The sequence below is a fragment of the Drosophila subobscura genome, chromosome O, assembly GCF_008121235.1.
Source record: "Drosophila subobscura isolate 14011-0131.10 chromosome O, UCBerk_Dsub_1.0, whole genome shotgun sequence".
NCBI classification, from domain to species: domain Eukaryota; kingdom Metazoa; phylum Arthropoda; class Insecta; order Diptera; family Drosophilidae; genus Drosophila; species Drosophila subobscura.
Genome location: NC_048533.1, coordinates 22004273 through 22019148, shown reverse-complemented (window position 1 = coordinate 22019148; position 14876 = coordinate 22004273). Strand labels below are relative to the sequence as shown.

The 14876-nt window shown below is 44.3% G+C and overlaps 3 protein-coding genes across 4 annotated transcripts; 2 read left to right on the top strand and 1 right to left on the bottom strand.

The window, feature by feature from the left end:
• Positions 1-1922: 1922 nt before the first annotated feature.
• LOC117899373 (leucine-rich melanocyte differentiation-associated protein) lies at positions 1923-2862 on the top strand. The gene is made up of 4 exons (XM_034809353.1): positions 1923-2070; positions 2144-2380; positions 2436-2584; positions 2654-2862. The coding sequence occupies exons 1-4, from the start codon at positions 2035-2037 to the stop codon at positions 2781-2783; spliced, it is 552 nt and encodes a 183-aa protein (XP_034665244.1). The 5' UTR covers positions 1923-2034; the 3' UTR covers positions 2784-2862.
• Positions 2863-3537: 675 nt separating this feature from the next.
• LOC117899346 (aldehyde dehydrogenase X, mitochondrial) lies at positions 3538-6578 on the top strand. Its single transcript, XM_034809298.1, has 6 exons — positions 3538-3693; positions 4797-4901; positions 4964-5064; positions 5125-5696; positions 5759-6108; positions 6172-6578. The coding sequence occupies exons 1-6, from the start codon at positions 3658-3660 to the stop codon at positions 6463-6465; spliced, it is 1458 nt and encodes a 485-aa protein (XP_034665189.1). The 5' UTR covers positions 3538-3657; the 3' UTR covers positions 6466-6578.
• Positions 6579-6929: 351 nt separating this feature from the next.
• LOC117899352 lies at positions 6930-14702 on the bottom strand. 2 transcript variants are annotated; one of them, XM_034809320.1, is made up of 6 exons: positions 11626-11795; positions 10669-11016; positions 8055-8309; positions 7821-7994; positions 7616-7757; positions 6930-7549 (listed from the first exon to the last, which is right to left on the bottom strand). In XM_034809320.1, the coding sequence occupies exons 2-6, from the start codon at positions 10730-10732 to the stop codon at positions 6982-6984; spliced, it is 1203 nt and encodes a 400-aa protein (XP_034665211.1). In that variant the 5' UTR covers positions 10733-11016; positions 11626-11795; the 3' UTR covers positions 6930-6981. The 2 variants fall into 2 exon arrangements, with proteins under 2 accessions (XP_034665211.1, XP_034665210.1); XM_034809319.1 differs by lacking the exons at positions 10669-11016; positions 11626-11795 and adding an exon at positions 14381-14702.
• Positions 14703-14876: the final 174 nt, after the last annotated feature.

Genomic DNA, 14876 nt, shown 5'->3' with positions numbered 1-14876 from the left:
TTGCCAGCCTCTACCCTTGAGCATCGAAGATTGCTCTATTGAAGATCACTGGCTATGGAACAATGGTCTGCTCAATGTTGACATTGAATTATAATGCCTATTGAAACGAGCAGCAATCAAAGGCCTATATATAGCGGCATAGCCTCTGCATGTTTACCACACACATGCGAGCACCGAGCGCCGAGCACCGAGTACGAGTATTACCAAGCAAAAGTCGAGTGCAGGCCGAGGGAAATAATAAGATGGTTAGCGGACAAAAGATCGAAACGCTTCGAGAGTGTCACTGAGTGTGAGTGGCCCCCTGGGAAGGGTTAAGGGAGCAAGAGCTGTCAGTCCCGTCAAAGGTCTGCCTGGCAAATCGATTACTTTTACCGCTGCGTGGACGTATCTATCTATCTGTATCTCTGTCTGCATCTCTGCCTGCCTGTGGGAGTGTCTTTGTGCGTGCGCGTGGTTGGGTTTCATTGAATTAAGTGCCTGGCTAAATGCCTGTGAGCCGTAATTTGTATCTCGCAGCTTGTTTATTTATGCTGTCATCTCCTATTGTTCGGCACTAGTTTGCCCAGCCCCCCCGTGCCCCTCTGCACTAACAATTTGTTAGCAGTTAGCCATTTGCAGTCGAAAATTGCTTGTCAGGCCGCGCTGTGGTCTCTTCGCTTTTGCCTCTTGTGCTTGTGGGCCGTCATTTCTGTTTGCCAGCCTAACTGGCAATTAAAAATATATTTGGCCGCACTTTGCCATTGTGGAGCACTGCCCCCCCTCACGCACCAACACTTGACCAACTCCACTCCAAGTGGTTAAAGCGCAGTCGAAGGATTTGTTCATATAAAAACGAAACATTTTGGTATGCCTGACAGCATTTTATGCTGGACATCGAGCAGCGCTGTGGCCGCCGGGTGCACTTGCCGCGGGATACTCGCCTGGCGCCCTCTACATGTCGGCTTTGCCTGCCGGCTTATCAGTACTTCGCATGCTCCGCTGCCAACTGCTCCCCTTTCTCTGCCTTCAAAAAGTACGCGCAACCATGGTAGAATTACTACTAGGTAACGGATTCACCACAGTGCTTCTCATTCGAGGCCGGTAAATCTTGTCAGTCGTTTGCCAAACGTCGACGAAAGAGGTTGTGTAGCGCACGAATTTTTTCATTGTCTTCTTCTTCTTTTTCTTCATTGCTTACGAATGAAGGCGTAAGCGGAAGACAATGAAATTAAGTACTGTACATGCAAGTACTTTTTTATTTTGGATGTATTTTTTATTTTTAGAAATGAAAATGTCTGCAAAATATTGTTTGCTGTGCCGATCCAAAACTTTGCATGGAAGTATTTTAGCTCCATTATTTAGCTCATTTATTATCGAACATCTTTTCTTTGCTGTCAGCAGAAACAATAAAAACGAAGAGTGCAGAACGTAAAACGTTTGCTTTCTGCTAGAGAGAGATAGCTTGCCTCTCTGAGAGCTGAGAGAGCGTGGTGAATAAGCTTATGGGCCTGCACTCAGCTGACGACGTTACCTAGTAGTAATTCTACCATGCGCGCAACGAAAGAGGCGTCAAAAGCAACAACCAAACAGCTGCGCAGAAGCCAAACAAAATAAAGCAAATACAAAAAGACTGTGGGGAGTAGGTAGAACTGATAAAATCATGGGGTGGACTTGCGGAATACCCCTTTGTGAAGATCGTTGACAGAAATTTGGGTAGTTTGAGCCTCAAATTAAGAGTCAGTCAAATTAGAGCTTAAATTGTACAAGCAATCAGATTTCCTTTATTTAGGTTAGTAAGGAGACACTGAGCCCATACTCCCTTCGCTCGCGGCATCGTACAGGGTACTACAGCAAAGAAAAAAGTAAGTTAAAACGCAAAAACAAAAGCTATTCGTCTCTGCGCTCGTTTCAACTGCAGCAACTGAGCAAACGGGGCTCGTTCGCCTCATTCGAGCCGCAGACGATCGCCGAAAAGGTATCCGAAAGCTCTACGACGCGCACTCCCAACCCCCACAGCAGAAGTAGAAGATCTCTCGCAGAAGATAGGGGAATCTGATGGCAATGCAAACGTTGACAGACAACGACACTCAGGTAGGGTAATTATTTTTGTTTATCTATGAGAGTGATTACAAACCGCACGACAAACAAACTGCCGCAAATGTAGCTCATTTTGGTGCAGCAGAATCTGCGATCACTGCACCCGGAGCTGGTCAAGCGGCATGCGGAGCACGTGGAGCTGCTAGATCTAAGCCACAACTGCCTGAAGGATCTGTCCTGGCTGGCGGAGTTCGAGCAGCTGCGTCACTTGGTGCTGGACAACAATCGGCTGCATGAGGCACAACTACGAACACTGACCCAGTCCCTGCCGCAGCTGGAGGTGCTCATGTTGAACAAGAATGAGGTAAGATCCTTTCTATCTTCTCAACAGAGTGTCTTATACGTTTTTGCCTTTGCAGTTCAGTGACCTGCCCTCAACAATGCGACTGATCCGACGACTGTTCCCCAACCTGCAGTACCTGAGCCTCCATGGCAATCCCATTTGCCCAGATGGCCTTGAGCTTCAGCCCTTCTCCGGCTACCTGCGCTACGACTACGCGTACTACAGGTAGGAGTGACCCCATCTTCTATTTTGGTATCACTTTCGGTTCATTGTCTTCTCGTTCCATCCACGCAGCAATTACATTGCACAGTCGCTGAGCAAACTGAAATTTCTGGATCATGGTCTGGTGCAACGCACCTATCAGTACGAGAGTTTTCCCATCAACAGCTACGGCAAACAGCTGATAAAAACAACAAGCTTTTGATAAGACAAGGATTTATTTTGATGGAATCTGCTAAATGGAATTTTGGTACACTAAAAAGCAAATCGAGAGAAGTTATATTGGGAGTTTGTGCATTTATACCTATAGAAATGATTGCTATTTACATATATAAAATAAATCAATTTATATGTTGATAAGCCCAATTTGCTTTAGATTCAATAAGATAACTGAAAGCTAGAAATCATGCACCCTGTATAAGACCCAAGCGTATAAGACTAAAGCCAAGACATGCACTGCTTTTCGGTTTAGCCAAGACAGCAACCGCCCAAAAGCTTGCATTCCAGTTGGCGAAACTTAGCAAAAAGGGAATTAGACGATAAAGGACAAGCTATAGAGAAGAGACTACAAAAACTTTGAGAGCTTAAGCTGCAAGTGGTTCGGAATGCGCTACGATAAACACAACAACTGTTAATATGGTGGATACATTAAAATATAATAAATTAATTCTCAAAGAAAAAAATTGTTAGCCTCTAACAGATAAAAGTTCTTGAATTTATCTACCTACGTTGGGTATTCATCAATCCTTAACAAACTGCTTAATCAAACCCAAATGCCCTTCGCTATTCATTTCATTGCAGGGTGCCAATAAATAATACAAGTTACGAGTATGTGTCTGCCTGCCGCTTAGCCTGCCGGCCGGCATATAGCAAAAACAGAGATAAATGACAATCCGAAAACAGAACCGCTGATAGCAGCGATGGCAGGCAGACTCGCAAACGTATCAAGCAGCCTATAAAAGCAGCATCTGGCAGTAATTCGTAGCATTCGCGTCAGCAGCAGCTCCTAAGACGACAGGCAGCTCCACTCCACTCCAGAATCCAGCTCCAGCCAGCAGTTTTTACAATCATCCAACAGTATGGCCGATCCCAACACAAAGCCCAAGTACACAAAAGTGAGTACATAAAGAGTAGAATAGAATATATTTTGTGGCCAATTGCATTTTGTATGCAATAAGTGTTTTGCAATTGATTAAACAGCCCCTGGCACACCTCAAAGCAAACTTCAGATAAGAAGTAGTACGAGAATAAAACCCAGACTCACTCTATCGTGTTTCTAATAGTAAAATCCAACTTGTTTCGAACTTGTTTGTGTCGCAATTTTCGAATATTCGCCAGTTTTTCTTTATGATTTGCGTGTGGGGCTGCGATACATACTCAGACCCACACACAACATACAGGGTGTTCTGTTCTGACCGTAATCTTGTGCTGTTTGACACTCAATAAACAAATCTGCCATGCCATAGGCTGTGGCGATAATAATGATGTGGTTGGTCTTCTGGGGCAAACAATACTGATAACATTACGGAAAGTTTAGGGGGGTCCAATGCTGTTATTCGAAGACACTGATATGGCGGAGACTTTGACACCAAATGTACCTAATGGGATTACGAGTAAATGTGTGTAAGGTGGTGTGAGCAGAGATGTGGAGCACAAAGTGGATAAGGGACATACTTTAAGTAAGTGAAGCTCCAACTGCAGAGACTTTAATTTAATTGAATTCATTGCATGTGATTCAATCCATTGACCCCGAAGTTCTATATGTAGTCACTCTGTGATTATGTCTCTCGGCCGTTAAAAGCATTTATTTATATCCCTAAATGACTACCAAATACCCCAAATCGAGAGATTACTTTGTTGTGTCAACAGTTTTGCTTGTACATAAAGTTGACAGAACGAAATCGTGATGGAACTTAAATATTACATTGAAAACAATGTCGCGTGCCGCTTGGAAAACTGAAATGGGGCAATCAGTGTGCTGACAACTTGTTGGGACACACAAAAGCTTGCCATCCCACAGATTAATAATCACAGATAGCAATGCACAAATTGCAACAATTACTGCCCAGGCCGGGGTGGAGTATGAGAAGATTTAAACACAGCCTCGAGAATTGTCAGGTTTTGCACTGTGAGGTTGGATAGTGCTATATATAAGTCCTTGATTCTACTTTGATGTCTGCTCGTTCATGGCCTACTTTTATTCCCCTTTCCATTGCAGCTCTTCATCAACAATGAGTTCGTGGATGCCGTCTCTGGCAAGACCTTTGCCACAGCCAACCCTGCCACTGGCAAGGAGATCGTCAAAGTAGCCGAAGGAGACAAAGTGAGTCAATGTTTCTCCGTTCGATTTAACACCCAAACTTATGTGAAATTTCTTCGCTCAAGGCTGATGTGGATCTGGCAGTGATTGCGGCCAAGAAGGCGTTCCATCGCAACTCGGACTGGCGCAAGTTGAGTCCCCTGCAGCGCACAAATCTGATTAACAAGTAAGTACAATCAGAGCCAGAATGAATCAATTTCCTTTAACCATTCCCACCCCCTTCCAGGCTCTGCTCACTGATGGAGCGCGACAAGGAAGTCCTTGCCAGCCTGGAGACCCAGGACAATGGCAAGCCCTATGCCGAGGCCCTCTTCGATGTCACCTACTCGATCCTGACGCTTCAGTACTATGCCGGCTGGACCGACAAGTTCTTTGGCGACACCATTCCCGCCGGTGGTTTCACCTCGATGACCCGCAAGGAGCCCGTGGGCGTTGTTGGCCAGATTATTCCCTGGAACTACCCGCTGCTGATGCTGGCCTGGAAGTGGGGACCCGCTCTGGCCGTGGGCTGCACCATTATCATGAAGCCGGCGGAGCAAACGCCACTCACCGCCCTGCACATGGCTGCCCTGACCAAGGAGGCGGGCTTCCCAGCGGGCGTCATCAATATTATCAATGGCTTTGGACCCACAGCTGGCGCAGCCATCAGTGAGCATCCGGACATTGCCAAGGTGGCGTTCACCGGATCCGTGGACATTGGCCGCATCGTGATGCAGGCAGCAGCCAAGTCCAACCTGAAGAGGGTGTCCCTGGAGCTGGGCGGCAAGAGTCCAGTTGTGGTCTTCGATGATGCAGACAGTAAGTGGCGACTCTGCAGCAAATCTTCATTTGGTTTTAGCTCGTATGTTTCCTGCTCTTAGTTGACTTTGCTGTGGAGACCACACACGAGGCTCTGTTCTCGAATCACGGCCAGAGCTGCTGCGCCGGCAGTCGCACCTACGTGCACGAGAAGATCTACGACAAGTTCGTGGAGAAGGCCGCTGCCAAGGCCAAGGCCCGCAAGGTGGGCAATCCCTTCGAGCAGAATGTGCAGCAGGGTCCACAAATCGATCAGGAGATGCTCACCAAAGTCCTGGGCTACATTGAGAGTGGCCAGAAGGAGGGCGCCAAGCTGCAGGCTGGCGGCAAGCGCATCGGCAATGTGGGATACTTCATCGAGCCCACTGTCTTCTCGGATGTGAAGGATAACATGAAGATTGCCCAAGAGGAGGTGCGCACATAGAGAAATTCTTTCATAAATTATTCCTTAATCGGTTTACATTTCTGCCCTTAGATTTTTGGACCCGTTCAATCCATCTTCAAGTTCAGCAGCCTCGATGAGATCATCGATCGTGCCAACAATGTGCAGTACGGCCTGGCCGCTGGCATCATTACCAACGACATCAACAAGGCGCTGAAGTTTGCCAACAATGTTGATGCTGGCTCCGTGTGGATCAACTGCTACGATGCCGTGCTCCCACAGACGCCCTTCGGTGGCTACAAGCACTCTGGCATTGGTCGCGAACTGGGCAAGGATGGACTGGACAACTATCTGGAGACCAAGACCATTACCATGAAGCTGCTCTAGGGAGTGGATTGAGGTTTCGTTTATGTATACTTGTATTTTATTTGCACAGTTTTTCAGTTGTCAGACGGTTAGAAATATTATTGCATTTTAAATAAAACAAAAAAACACTTGGATTAGAGCTTCGTTTTAAAGGATTTCTAGTCGAACGACCGACTAGCGAATGTCGCTTAACTTTTGCTTATTTATGGAGTAGGAATGGCAAATGGAAAGCCTGAAAGTATGTGAAATTTTCGCAATATCAAGAGCCATATAATTGACACCAAAATCATCTAAGTAATTCCCATTTTTCCCCTTTTTCTTCAGTCAAGCGACATTTTTCACACTACAAATTAATTCTGACTTCGAGGCACGAGTTCGCTTAGCTATAAAACATTGAAAATATCAGAAAACTATTCACTAAAGACTCCAGCTAGAGGAGAATGCTAAAACTTAGACTAAATTCTGATTGAAGGAGATGATTCCCCCTCGATGTAAGAATAAATATAAACCTGAGATTGCCAATTCTGCTGCCACGCCTTAGGCCAAACTGGTGGCTCGAACCGAGACTTGTGGCTGTCCATCCAGCAGCGGCAGCGCCACTTCACTCAAGTGCGACCTGGCACTCTGATAGTCCTCCTCGGACCTGGGCCTCAGCTGCGTCTGCTGCGTCTGCTGCTGATGCTGCGGACTGCTCTGCTGCACTATCTCCCTGTAGACGGGCTGAATGGGAGTCTGGAAAACGGTGCTCGGCCGATGCTCGAACATCTCATCGATGTCCACCAGCTGAAAGTCCACGGCGAAGATGAACCGCAGCACCATCACCAGCAGGGCCATGAGCCACAGCACCATGCCGATCACATAGCTGCAACGGAAGAGCTGCAGATACGTGTCATGGGAGACATTGTGCTCATGGACGATGGGCCGCAGCAGGGCGATGGCATCCCCGCAGCTGATGGCTGTGGGATCGGTGAGATTCTCGCGCAGTTGTCCGCACAATTGCTTCAGGTGTCCGTTGGTTAGGATGGTGTAGAGTACACTTCCCAGGCTCATAACGGAGAAAATGATGATGGAAGGCACTACAATGCGCCAGGGTTTGGGCAGGACACTGCAAGGAATTAAGATTGAGTTTGAATTGAGGCAAAAGTTACAGAGAAGAGGTTCAAACACTTACGAATTCTTTTTGCTGCCCGTCTGGAAGATCAGGCACATGGCTGTCCAGATGATGGCCACAATCTCTGATATGAGAGGAAATGCATAGACAAATTGTGCGCCAATGCCGGGATTCCAAAACGTGGCATGTGCATCGAGGGCCACTGGGGGGAGAAAATGCTTATAAAAGATCGAAGACCAAAAGGGTGGCATGATCGAAAGCTTACTGCTGGCGAGGAACTGACGATCTGCCTCCGCATTGAAGACAATTTTTGGAGTTGGCGCCTGCGTGGTGGTCTGCGATTGCTCCTCTTTATTGTCAGCTATGAGACGCTCCAACCTGGGGCGGTTCTCCCTCGACTCGTAGATATGTGGGATCTTGAAGGTTGGCTTTGTGGGTTCTGCAAAGGAAAATGCACATTTAGAATGTGTTTACAGTGGATTCCCCTGAAATCTCTTACGGCTCTCGCTCTGCAGCGATTCGGGTGCGACATCCTGGACGGAATATTTAGCTCCATAGGCCTGCTGTGTGGCCTTGATGTAATCCCGATGTAGAATCTCCTTGCTGCGATTATCCATTTGATCAAAGTTGCGCTCACGAAAGATGAGTTTGGCACTGACAATTCCCTCGTACAGATCCCCCGATATCATGTGCAGCGAAATGCTCCATATAATGGAGAATATTGCAACGAGTATCATAAGACATATCACGGTGTCTAAAAGGGAAGAAAAATATGAAATTTAGGTAAATAAAAGAAAGGGTTTACAGGTGAATCTATAACTATGATGGGTGCAAAGAGTTCCTTCTTCGCCAAACCCCATTTAACTCTCTTCTCCCTTCATTTAACTTGCTTTCCCCCTTTCAATTATGTCTCTAATGGTGATAATGAAATCATAAAAATAACCTCTGCCATTATTAAGCATTTCATGCACATTGTCACAACAAAAGAGCCGCTGACAAATTTGAATTGGAAATTAACAACAGCTCAAGCAGGCAGAGAGCTATATTTGGAAAATCAACTATTTGTTTATGGATCTGCAAGGAGCCGTTTGATCGCGTAGATCATATACAAACATTGCGAATAATGGATTACGACATTATGAATGCTATTCATAGAACGAATGAAATATTGTGCGGGGCATGTAAGCGACTGGTAGAAGGTTAGAGCCACAAGAGATGAAATATTATTTTCTCGCGCTATGTTTTTGTGGGACAAGTTTTTGGGCTGGAGCGGCGGCCAAGGTGGGTTAAATAATTTATTTGGTGCTTTGTTGTTTTGTTTTTGTTTTGCTTGTAAGATTCAGTTAACTGTGAACTCAGTCTGAGTTGCTCTGTGTGTGCGTGAGGTTATATCTGCGGCTATGATATCATTCCGAATGAACAAATTCAAGATGACGTCGATATCGTGACTGCTGGCCAATAAAATTCATTTCAATTGATGCAAAAAATATTCCCCTCCCAAATGCTTTCATTTCACATGATTCTGGATACTCGCACAAATTAAACAAAAGAACAAAATATGTACAAAATATGTATACAGAGCACTGCAGAGTCAACAAACAGATTCGCGGGAAAATATACGATGCCAAGATATGCGGAAAAGCATGCAGTGGGTCTCATGTCATATTACCAATTACATTTTTACAGACAGATGAGTTTTACAATTTCCCATACACCACTCGTATATCATAGCTACAGAGATCTCGAAATGGTTCCACAATTTTCATGCCCCAAGTGCTTTGAACGCATTAAGCGGAATGGTTTGTGTTCTTTTTTTTGTGTTCTGCTATTTGGATGGGCACAGACACCAGCACACACGAACAGAGACCATTTACTGTACGTTGCACGATCCCCCAGAGAGTGGGACAGTCGCTCTCGGTCTCTCTGTGGCATGACATCATGTGGCCCCTCATCTCTGCGGGACTGGGTCTGGTTCTGGGCACTGGGTGCGGGCAAGCACGAAGTTTTGTGAGTCGTTAGCGGTAGGCTAACCGCTTTTGGCCAGTTTTGGTAGCGAAATATGGCCCAAAGAGTAGGAGCTTTGTAAAGCAAACTATAAATAAAGATTACTAAAACGATGATACGATCGAGAAATTGTACGGAAGTTTCCATTCCCTAAAGCTGTTAACAATTTCTCCTACTTACAGTGTTTGTTTGCTGCTCTAATTGGCCCCGGAAGTTTTGCACTCAAGCCAATATGTTAGTGCCATTAACAGTAAGCACATGGCGTATGCGTATTTCTGATGGCGCCCACTCAAACAAACATTTTGCCACCACTTAGCAGCGGGCCAAGAGATGCAACAACTTGAATGTTTATTAACAATTCGGGGCAGGAGGTCTGTACCCAGCGTCAGAGCAAAAGAGGAAGCAATGTGCGAAATTGTTTATAAGCAAGCGAAACGAACTTAATATTAGCACACTTGCCCAAAGGCTTTAGGGCAGCATTTAGCACCTTTTGATTGGGTCGATTGCGGGTATAAAAAAAGACACAATAATTAGCACATTACAGTGGGGGAAATGGGTGATACATGAGGCTGTCTCTTGGATGTTAAATCAGCACCTGCTTGTAAGACAACTAACAAAAAACAGCGAAAGAGAAGCAGATTTATATGGAGATTTCATGACCTTCCCATTGACTTTGCCCCACTGTTCCCCCGTCGCAGCATCTGTGAATTTTCCAAACATTTTGCCAGCTACTCGCACAATTTACTCGGACTATTTATTGATGCTGAAAGACGCGCCCCTTGCAGAGCAGCCACCGTGACTGATGGACACAGCAAACCCAAACCTGAGTCTTACAATAATTGATTCGAACATTGTCTGTCAATGCCATGGGGAATCGCCGCCATCCGCTGTTTGAAAATTTGACATTCGAAATGTTGTTTTGGAATATAATTTTTAGTTTTATTTTAGCTTGGGTTTCACCTTCCTCTTGCGGCCGTGAAGGCTGCCCTAAAAATATGCCCAGGCCAGAACTAAGGGCGACCAAGGGCCAACTGAATGTTGTACATAATTATACATAGAATGTGTTTGGAAATGAATATCTAAGCGAATAAGTGAATGAATCAACGTACGGTTCAGATTGCGTATATCGCCAGTTGTGAGCTTTCCCTGTTTGTACTTTTTTATCAGCTCCATTGTAGCATGTTTTTTATGTGATTTATTATGTAGGAATTGTTGGGATTATTTCGCTCTCTCCCTCTGGCTGTGTGGTTGCGGCTTCCGTAGGATGCCAGAGTTTATCAAATATAGTTTGAATTATATTTATTTATAACGTTTTTCACATGGTTAGCACATCTTTTGTGTGCAGATTTGTTCACGCTTTTGTCCAGCCTAAAGTGGAAAATAGTTTTTACCTCACAGTTGGCCGTTTTATGGTCGTTTTTTATGGTCCAAACGGGCTATGATATTTATGGAGCCAACTGGCAGAAAACATTAAAAATAAGCGCACAGAAATTTATTAGGAAAACAATAAACAATTTTACAGACAGGCAAGTAAATTTCGAACGTAAACCAAATTCAATCAAGCAGAAGAGAACATTTTATATTTTTTTTTCTCTAATTTTTTTGTTTTTTTGCTCTGTGCCGTTGAGCGATTGGAATAATTGAAATTAATTGATTTGGAATTAATGTGGGAGAAGACAAATGGCGTTTGTGTTTGCCTGTGCTTGTGCGAAAGTTATTTCAATTGGATTCGGAACACCTTTGGCTATCAATTTACATTTGGCACACCAACAGAGGTTCAGCTTTTCAATTTTCAATTTCTATTTGCATGCCGCATTACGTATGCGTAGCGAAACCGAATTTAACACCTTTTTTGAGCTCGTTCTCGAATGTCTACTCTAATTAGCGCCAGGGGCTCATGGCATGTCCGTGTTTTTTTTTGGGACATGGGGGGATTTCGGCTGGGAAAAGCGTCAATCGTTTTGAATTCACAATTCCCGGCCAACACACACACAAACACAAACAGTTCAAGGTCATTCCGTAGTGTCTTTTTCGAATCTTGTTCTTTTTTGTTTATTTGTTATTACATTGATATTGATATCTCTTTGATTTGCATAAATCGTTTCAAGCAAAAGACACCGTTAATTGCCGAAGCCCCCAACCCGTGAAGAGGAGAACGACGCCGAAAGAATGAAATTTTGAAGCGAACTCCGTTAGCGACCGACCGACTGTGTCGTTCGTGAATGTTTCAGCCACTGAGGCGGCGACGAAGCCAGCAACGACAGCAACGACGAGCAATGGAGCGTTCTCCAGCTGACTGTATATATGTATGTACATTTGTTTGTGTATTTTTCGTTCACTCTGCCTGACAAAAAAGGTGTATTAGTTGGCGGTGGAGCATTTTCTGAGTTTCGAGCTTCTTATGCAGCTTTACTGCTAGAGGGCAGCTATGTACGAGTGTATGATTAAATTATGATATAGCCCAACGAATTTTGAAGCATTCTGTCAGATCTGCTACATTGATACAGAAATTAAACAGAAATCCAAGCGGAATAACAAATTGTTAGTCATCGTTGTGTGAAAAATATGTGGGAGAACCTATCCTAAGCCGAGGGCACAGAATATGCCCAATTGGCAAATATCCACCGTTATCAAGAAAGAGAGAGAGAGGCAATGACAGAGGCCACCCTGTATAAATTCACCTTGGGCACCGTACAACAATATGCCGCTCTCTCTTCATGTGTGTCTCTCTCTAGCTTTCTGTTTCTTTGGCACTCTCGTGGGAAAGAGAGCGTCTTCGGTTTTGTTTTGATTTCTCCGTTTTGCAACTAGTTGCTCCCCCACCTTACCCCCGCCTACCAACACAAACATGTTATTTTTTGTAGGTTTCGCTTCTTTCTTGTTTCTGTTTTGGTTCGGTTCCTACGATTTTGTTGTTTTCGCACTCGTTGCCCTCGTTGGGTTGCTGGGTGCGGGGGTGAAGTTTTTGTGCGTGGGAATAGGAGGAACGGAACGGAACTGATTGTTTTGTTTTGTCTATTGTTGTTTTTGTATGTACCTCTTGTTTTGTATTTAAAAACTTTTTTGTGTTGATGTTTTCTTGGATTATGATTGTGAGAGTGGGAGTAGAAGACGTTGTTTATATTTAAATATTATTTAAAAATAATAATGCGTAGTCCGAGTTCAACTACAATAAATATATGTATGTACATAAGTACATTTAAAGCTCTGATAGACGGACTTGATTCCATGTACATACTTCTGCTTGCTCTTGTTACTGCTTCAATCCACACTGTAACCAGGAACCCATCAAGTTTTCCCCACGCCTGATCCATACATATTTCTTTGAACTGTTCTTTACTTGTACTTACTCTATAAATAAAGTCACACACTTTATCAACACTCTATAGTTAATTATATTTACTGTTCCCTTCAAAACAAGCTTATCATCGAGTTGAAAGACTCGGAGGTTCCCATACTAATGGTCGTAGGCCACAACTTTATACATTTATTTTCGCGTTTCCCTGCCACGATAACCACATTACAGATTAGTCTCACTTATAGGCAAATAACCAAAATGTATATCACTTATTTGTTAGTTTTATCCTTAAATAGAAACATGCATTAAACACTTAGTCAAACAATAATCATCCCAGGTCCTGCTGCTCCACGTGTATTTCATTTTGTTTCGGCTTTTTCGACTGTTGCCATGGACGCAATTATCGACGATGACCTTGAAAAAACACGCCGCTTTTTTCATGTCCAAGGTGAGCTTAATTAGCGGCCACAAGGCCCAAGGACTTGCTTTTGAAAGAGAGTGTGTGTGTGTGTATAAAGTATCCCACAAATCGCGTGCCTGGCAGGCATCTAGCTGAAACTTCATCTGCTCGCCCCTCCAGGGACACATTGCGGTCACAGGGGCATTATTTTAAAGGCTTTTACCCATTTTAATTTGAATAATTTTCATTTGGGAACAATAAAGTAATGTCATTAAATATTTATGTATGTTTAGTAAACAATTCAATGAAACTTTTTCGATGTTAGTTCCTACGAAAGAAGTTTCATTGATCTATGTTTAATTTGGATGGACATGTGTCTTACATGTGTTATTAAAAAAGCAGAAAATCTAAAGACCAAAAGAGAAGTTCAAGCAGACGCAGCGGCGTGGTGGGTCTACATTTGACTATGTAAATTATAGCTAGTACATGGCACCATAGAAACGATTTATGTAGACAACATTTGAATGAACAACTGCTCGTAAATTTGTAGTCGTGGTCATTTCTTTCACACTTCAAGGACTTAAAACAGACAATTCCATTTACCAACTTCCATTTCATTTCACTCTTAAATTTCCCTGCAGTTTATCTTTAACTGCCAGATTGTATATGTAGATATTGTCCTACGTTCCGCTATTTAATCTAGATAACTTTTCACAGCCATTTGCAAATATTTGTTGTTAGCGATTTCCCAAATGGAGCAGACAACTCACAAGTAAACAGAATGACACACACACACAGCACATCATAATAGGGCTTCCACCTATAAGTGGATACACATGCAAATTGGGGTTCCATGCTTCAATGTTGAAATCGGCGATGACGTCGCCTGTTTATGCAAATCCACAATGGGGGCCTACAGGCAGTGCGACATTTCATGAATTTATTACAGCGGCATAGACAGCAGATACCCGTAAACAAACAAAGTGGAGAATACCATGAGGGGGAATTATGATTGCTAATCGATCAGAGAAGTTGCTCCATCCCAAGGAGCGGAGGTTCACAGTCCATAAGGTGATGCAATCGACCGTGTCTCAACGCGGCGTATGTGCGATTTTCCACTTACGTTCACAGCGCACCACCTCTCGACGAGCCTCACGCGTTAGCATCTCCAGGCTGTCGCCTATCCTGCGTATCCTCTGTGGCGTCCGGCCCATCTCGCTATGGGTAAGAGATCTCCGGCAGATCTCTCTGGCACATCTAATGTCACATCTAATTATAGTCTGGTTTACATGAGGCAAACAATTAGCAAAATGGCTATGCAAAAGCCTAAAACTTGGCTGCGCATTTCGATTCGCGACTTGAGTTTATCTTTGGAAATGAAACGACGCAACGGCACTGAAGTGGCAGTGGCAGTAGGAAAGACGTTCACACGACACGACCGCTCGACGAGAACTGTGCGGCAGCCAAGCAGCAGCGACAGACCATTAGGGGCATTTCTGTACCGGGGGAATAAATTCTAATTTGATGGCGTCACTAGCCGACGGTGGTTACAACAGAACGAGAGATCCCCAGCCAGGCAGCCAGCCAGTTTGTCTAGTCTGCAGTATGAGGGTGCATTG